General features: G+C 37.9%; 1 protein-coding gene across 1 annotated transcript in view; it reads right to left on the minus strand.

The window, feature by feature from the left end:
* Positions 1 to 7032, minus strand: part of SMARCC2 (SWI SNF, matrix associated, actin dependent regulator of chromatin, sub c, member 2) — a 36722-nt gene extending 29690 nt beyond the window's left edge. The window contains exons 1-4 of the mRNA XM_051217672.1: positions 6777 to 7032; positions 6494 to 6736; positions 2671 to 2893; positions 2167 to 2337 (exon numbers count right to left, since the gene is read on the minus strand). Coding sequence (XP_051065093.1) covers positions 2167 to 2337; positions 2671 to 2893; positions 6494 to 6736; positions 6777 to 6980 — 841 coding nt within the window. The 5' untranslated portion in view covers positions 6981 to 7032. The remainder of the gene's footprint in view (positions 1 to 2166; positions 2338 to 2670; positions 2894 to 6493; positions 6737 to 6776) is intronic.
* Positions 7033 to 7785: the final 753 nt, after the last annotated feature.

Here is a 7785-nt window from a genome sequence, read left to right on the forward strand (position 1 = left end):
GATATGCGCTGACACACACTGCAACATCATATTAGCACAATTAAATGAAACTGACAAGACTAACTATAAAAGAGATCAGAATAGTGTTGTAGGAATAAGAATGAGAAAAACCAGGCATTGAGAATATGTTTTAAAAAGACTGAATGCAAAGGTATGTACAAAAAAAATACTGGGATTCCAGATCTGAAGGAGAATAAAAAAATGAATGCATTTACATCTCTGTGTTCGATTTTGAGTTACATCATCCAAAGTCTCCAACCACTAATCACAGTTATCATGCAGACCCAAACCAGGTAGTCTGCTTTTACCTACGTGGCTTGGACCAACAGTTAACGACTTCGTGAATTGATGACACACTTCGGTTTTGACACTTGTAACTTTCTTCCAACGTGTCCCTATACCAGTAAATATAGCCAGTCAAGGTAGGTGGTAGTTAGTAAACGTAATGAATGTTCTAACCACCTCAATCTGTTAAGATTCATAGCTTTATCAACTGACTTGTCACATTTGTCTAGTACTGTAGCGGGGGCTACTCATAGGATTGTTTGCAAGTAGTGTATAGGGGAGCATGACTTTAAAGTTGCTACAATTGTCAGACGGAGTGAACAGTTTCAGTGCATCGAAAGCACGAAGTTGGGGGAATACTTGGAGACCAAATGAAAAGACATATGCGCCACACAAATCTCATTCGATATGTGTGAGGGCTGTGATACTGCCCGGGTACCCAAACCGAATCAGATGGTTTTCTTAGGGGGCCACTCCCCGAGCCTTCGACTCGAAGGTCTGATCCACAAGGCAGTGGAGCAACGTAAGGAGATGCGGTCCCATGGAAGCCGGTGACCAACGATTGGTTTATACGCCATTTGTTCCCTCACGATACTGGAGCCCATGTGCACCATCAGTTTGGAATGCGGTTAAAGCGCCGGACATTCGCTTTTCGTCCTCTCATTTTCGTAAACAACAGTAACGCCACGAGAATGCAGTGAGTAGGACTTCCCTGGCAGAGGCTATATACGCATGGCCATGTGAGAGCATTTGGAGAGGGAGAGCGGACTCTCCCCACTCTCGGCCATACCAGGGCATTTGGGGGCTAGCATTATGGAAATTCTTTAGGATTCAATGGACAAATTTTCGTTTGTCAAAATCAACGAGTAGAATGCTTATCGACAAATGAACGGAATGATATGATGTCGCTGATAGATGACTGCGAATGAGAACGAATTATGGATGCAGGCCCCCAAATAATTCGAAATCAAAGACAGGACCATCAGTAAGAAGAATAGCTTTCTTTTGTGACAAAGTGACATGGTTATATACAAAAAAAACAATTCAAGATAAACATGGCAAAATGTCGTAAACGACTAGAAAAGATCATTTTATAGGTTAATCACTCCCCAGTTAATTAGGACCTAATTGTTAGGTCTAATTCTTGAACATCGTGTCAATATGTGAATTTTGCTAAAAATCTAAGATAAAACTGAAAAAGAAATGGTAAAGGTGAACTAGAAGCGTGAGGTTTAAGATAATTGAGTGACATATGAAAACTTAACACATTCAGCTAATCAGAGTACAGCGAATACGAGTGACCAATTTATAATGCTAGGACTAGGAATTGAGTTTAGTATTATGGTCTAGAACTAAGATTTAGGGTTAGGATCAAGAGGTAGTGCTAGTGATTCAGGGTTGAGATTAAGACGAAGAGTTAAGAATTTAGGATTAGAACTAGGATGTAGAGTTAACGGTTTAAGGTTTCTATGGACATGCTGGTAATTGAGATGATTATATATTTTTCTGTAAGAAATGTTTGGTCAAAAAACCTAATATTCGAATCATACTCGTTTCAAATTGATGCTCGGACAAATAATGCCATTCAATGACTATCTTAAGTTCACTTTTAGTTTTGCCTTAACAATATTGCTTACAACAAGATGTGGAAATCACATGTTTATACTGACTTCATTATGAAAGAGGCGTACAAAAAAGACGAAAATATCCAAATCATTCAGAATTTATTAAAAGTGACTCTTTCCACAATCATGAATGCAACTGTTTTCCCGACAACACATTGTCTTTTAGAAGGATGAAAATATGTATGAGGAAAATTAATTCAGAAGTTCGTTAAAATGATTATGACAAAATAGAAATGATCTATCATCAACAACTTACGTGAGTATGTTGGTCTTGGTTTCACAGAAGACGTTGGCACTAAAAAATCTTCTTCAACCATCCATTCATACATTTCGTCTGAATACAGAAGCCAACGAGCATCTACATCCCATTGATTTTCATTTTCGAGATGTGAGGTTTCAGTATCACTGGTCCATTCAGATTGCAGACCTTTAGTCCCAAGGAAATAAACAAGTTATATATGTTATTTTGAAAGGAAACTTTTTAAAGGTTCAGTACATAAGGAATTAAGTGGCAATCAAGTTATTTTTATGTTCCACTACGAATAACAGATGGAGGAAAAAAATACTTGGTGATATTTTAAAGCCACACCAATAGAAATATATAATTATGGGGTGAACTTAAGATGTAACAGAGCGAATAAAAGTACTAATTTAGAAAGGATACTTAGGAACGGAAATGTGTTGTTTTATCTTTGGAATACTGTGTCTAACTACTGAAGGGATAGGCATATGCAAAGCTTATAGCGTTTCATCATCTTACCTGTATACCATGTAGTATATGAAGCGGGTGAGTATAACCAGTGCAAAAGTACTCCTCGACCTTCATGGAACAAAACTCGGAAACGTTGAACCAGAAAGTCATCTCGACTATCGCCAGGCCAATTCAGGGGAGGTTGATGTAGAATATGTGTAGCCTCAGAAGGTGACTCGACAACAGAGATATTTAATCGTTTTGCAGATTCCCTTAGTTTTGAATTTAAGGTCTGTTTTTGAAAAAGTGAAATGATAGTTTCAAAAAACAAAAATATCCCTCAAGGTATATGGAAAAAATTTGCAACAATTTGATATGGGTTTGATATTTAAAATATTAATACAATGTTTTAGGTAAGTAGTTTTCAAGAATAAAGATCTTGTTTAAAACTTGATTTGATCACTTTCGTCTGGAAAGCTAAATAACTTCCTCTGCTTTTTATGAAAGTGTCTTATACTCTTTTCTAGATTGCAGATTAGGATCTTCCGCAACAAACATAACACATTTCTTAGTTAGCAACTGTCTTTTAGCTTCTTTTTGTCAAAATGGGAAAGTGAAGACATGTTTGACACTGAATATATAGGAACTGAGGTTCGTTTAAAAAAATTCAGAAACTTACGATTTATCAGGTTACATGAAGTACGTTTTAAAACAGCGAGACAAATAGTTTATGACTTTGTACTAAAAAGCAACTGTCACTACTACACCATGGACACAGCTTTTGGAAATAATCTGACAAAATAATCGCTTTCATTATTTATATCTAATGAATATTTGACCCGAAATAAATTACAAACCCCTACGGCTGGAAGCTATAATAAAGCTTTCTTAAGTTGTTGCTAGATAATAATACTATATATCAATAAAAAATTATTTTGCTTTGTGATGAGACTACAAATAACACAGTAGAGAGACTTGGTAGTGATTCCATGAATTTATATGACTTCCAATCGTTAACACTAACAGATTAGTGAGGGACTGATCGAAAACAGCGATATATGTACTACGACTTTCCGGGTACAACTGTAGGGTTATAAGAGATAATTCGTCGTTATTGTTAACGTTGTAGTATTCCTTAGAGTTCTCAACTTGTCCCTAAAATGAGCTGGACTGGACGATAGTAATGGACAAACGAAAGTATACGACTGGCGCTTCTGTTATGTCTGCCTGGATAATTCTGTAGTATAGGTCAAATATCCGTCGTCTCGCTGTTTTCCAAAACAAAGATCTTAGATTAGTAGTCGTACCGGGTGTAATAAGCAAGCATCACACTAAAATAAACTTAATTTGACTGATAGTTAATAACTAAATATTCGATAAAAGTTGAGTGAACTTATAAGCTAACTACGTAAATTAAATTATTTGTGTTGACATATGGATTGTATAATAAATGTTGACGTGGTCCGTCGACAAATCCCAGACGGTTATAATTATCGCTGTTTGATCGACAAGCCGACCATTTTGAGAATCCCGTTCAATAGCAGATGAAGGTGCTTGGGGCATGACTCAAAGAATTGGGATAACTAATGTTGAATCTAGTTGAATGACTAGAAACAACCTGAAGAACTTAGAATATACGAATGATGTTGTCCTGCTAAAAATACTGACGAAATGATTTGTTTATCAGTCTCCCGACCGAAGCTGCTACCTTGATGCGGTGGTCGGGCTTGCCTATCGTGATGACTCAACCGAGCTATATTGGCTGGAACATATGTTCCCGTAGGTTCTACCATGCCAGGCAGGTCGATTGGCGAACGGTAAGACTAAAATCAGCAACTCAAGGTCTGAGGGCGAAGTCGTACTGCTGACTGTAGAGGGGTGTGACAGCAGTAAGGTGTTTCCCTCAGACAACCAGCATCTGCAGCGATGCTGCCTTCCCACAAGGAGGGGTGGGGTTCGAAAGGGTCGACCCTAAAAATGTCACACCACACCTTACCTCACGGATTTCCGTCTCCGGCAGTAAGGCCCTTTGAAGGACGGAGCTAACACATTAAAAACCTCCCACGAAAAGGCCGTGCGCGACCGGCCTCAAGCAGTCGTCCCTTGGGCTCTGTGGTCACGCTCCCAGGTAGTTAAGACCAACACTAATCCAATTTCCTTTGCAGGTTCCTCAAGAAATACCCTTCCACGGTGTGGGCAGCCGGGAAGTGATATCAGCCCTCATACTCGTAACAGCACACGAGACCAAGTTGGTCACATTCAAATCCTTCCTATACCTCCTAATACCTCTCTTATCTCCATGACTAACCCTCCTCACGTCTCTTTATCACCTCGCACCGCTAGGGCAAACGATTCGAGTACGAGGAACGTTATTCCTGGTCTCCTGAAACTACGCTCATGGCTCAAAATCGTTTGCAATGGCGCAGGTGCATACACTCTTTGTGTTCTCCCAAATTTTGATCTCCTTATTCCTCCTTGTCTCTTTTTTTCTCTTCCCAAGTTTATTTCACTGTATTATACTCTTTAAATAACATCTCCAACCACTAATTTTCCCGATTACTGCTTATACTCTTATTACCTCTACCACTACGAGATTTGAATCGACCACTGCATCTCTGTGCTGTGGTGTGGCAACTCGAACTGATGTACCTACGTACGAAGTTCTACGTTGTTACTGACTGACTGACTGACTGACTGTTTATCAGTCGAGAAAATATCTGGCATTCACTTTATGTTCATGAAAGTGGGTCAGTAAGACATCTAAGACAGATGACTAAGCTCTGTAAGGTTAGTTCTTGGTAAAAACCCCAGGACAAGGACAAAACACTTTGTATTAAGTGTTCGTGATCACAAAGTATTCCACAATAACTGAATAACCATTAACAGAACGAGTGGAGCCTAATGACAAAGAAAAGATGTCTGCAGTGTTTTGTATCATTTAATAGTTGAGGGCCAATAATTTGATAGAAATAATCCAGTATAAAAACATTGTGAGTTTTAGACGTAGGATTTGGCGGATGCAAACCGTATTATAATGTTAGGATAATGTGAATTAGTGGGTTCTACTGCATTATATTTGACATTTAAAGGTAAATAACATAATGCTAGATCGAACCGTTTTCAGAATTACTCGAATCTGGGAAGAAAACCAAGTGATTGTATGTTTAAATCCAAGTAAATTAAATTTTGTCCAAACTAACTTGGAGCAGAAGTGATGAGACTATAATTATGGACGGCCTTTGAGAGATGCTAAGCTGAACTTGAGAAAATTGACCTACTTGATATGGTTATGTTAGTGTGGTGACTTATGATTTAGGGCTGGAAGTTGAGGTTAAGAATCAGAGTCGGATCTTCTTACCAAGAACTGACCAGCAATAATGCTATTTAGCCATATGAATGAGTAAATTTCGCGCTGAAATCCACGACTTAATATCTTAAATATGATTTGTTTGTTTGCAAATTATAGTCTCATCACAGAAGCTTTGCACTAACTTAAGCATTCAAAACATTTTGGGTACGATTGTTTATTATCTGCTTTTATGTACTATGTTGCGACGAATACTTTAGATAATAGCATAAGTAATCACTGCTGTTTTCAGCAACTAGTGATTTTCACAAATTGACAGGAAAAACCAAACTTAAGGCGTCTATGTGTAAAAAATAAACACTCAAACTCCTTTGCAACAATAGGTTATAGTGATTCGCTAGATTCGGAACAAGTGAAGGATTCTTATGAAATATTATTCGTGGGTAAAGATTGCAAATTTCAGAGATGTACCGTGTGTATGACGTGAAGTTTTAACACTCCCACACATCTCAGTAACACAAAGCACCTGGATAAAAGTAAGTATTACTAACAAACAAGTAGCTACAAAAGAACAGCTCAACCAACCTTTTCAACCAACGGGGAAATGTAAACAACTGGTTTCTCCATGCACTTGTAGGTTAGTAGTTCACGTTCGATAACTGAGAACATTTCCAGATGTTTATCGGTTCTGGATGATGAAGTAAGGTCTATTTTTTTCCAATTATTCTCGTGACGGAACTTTAGACACGTTAGGAATATGTGGCATAAACCACCACCAGGTTTGAAATCCATGAAGCATTTAAAAGGTATTTTCATAAAAGTCCTCGGCTTTAAAAAATTAAATCAGAGGGTTGATGAAATGACTTACAGTACTTGTGAAATTGGTTTCCTGAAACTGCAGCAATTGAAAACACAGAGTAGCTAGACTCTTATTCGTAGGAGGCTCAGTTTGTGTATACTTTTTGTGATTTCTTGTCAACCAGATTCTCACTGGGTCAAAAGTAGCAATAATTTCTGGATTTTCATAAAAGCGGGTAGACGGATTGCCGTCTTTAGCCCGAGTAAGTCCCATTTTGGTTACACAAAGCTTAGCTTCAAATTCTGCGCGCCAAACACTAGCTCAATTTCAGCTCATTAGTAGTTAAATGCCTCAATATTTGATGAAAGCTCACGGTCTTAAATTGTTGCTGGTAGAACAAAGTAGAGGTGGGTTTCAGTTGCTTTAGGTTGTAAACTCGGACTTAAATAAATAATCTTGCAAAGGAAATAACTGTTGTAAGGTACTAGGCTGTATCTCCGCGAAAATATCACCTAATCGCTTAAAATTGCTTGAAACAGCCTAAAATTAATCACATACCAATGCTAGCTTACTCTAACAGGTTAGAAGTTGTGCACACAGCATAACCGATCGTAAGGTTAGTAATACTACTAGACTCCACTAAGGGTTTATCATTTGACGTAACGACTTGGTAAAAATCAACTAATTTTTTTCACTTCGTCTTGGAGTTAGAAAAAAATCTTAGATCTTTGGCAAAATCAAGTACAATAGTACATAAACGCCGTTCAAGTCCAAGTAACAAGAGGCATGATAAAATAGGAAGAAATAAATCAATATGAAGTAATTCGATTCACAACATCATCTAAAATCAAAGAAGAAAAAGGAAGAGGTGTCTCTGGATACAGTGAATGTAACACTACTAGATGGAATAATATCTTGTCCACAATGTTTATTCACTCGAAAAAGTTTCAGCAGTGGAGGATACATACTTAGCTATAGGTGAGAATGTTCCTGTCAAAATGTTGACAACTGGAAAGTCCGTCGGGGCAAATCCAGCTTCAATCTCAGCAACCTCTAGTTCTTCAGAGGTACGTAAATA

Source organism: Schistosoma haematobium, chromosome 5, assembly GCF_000699445.3.
Source record: "Schistosoma haematobium chromosome 5, whole genome shotgun sequence".
NCBI lineage: Eukaryota > Metazoa > Platyhelminthes > Trematoda > Strigeidida > Schistosomatidae > Schistosoma > Schistosoma haematobium.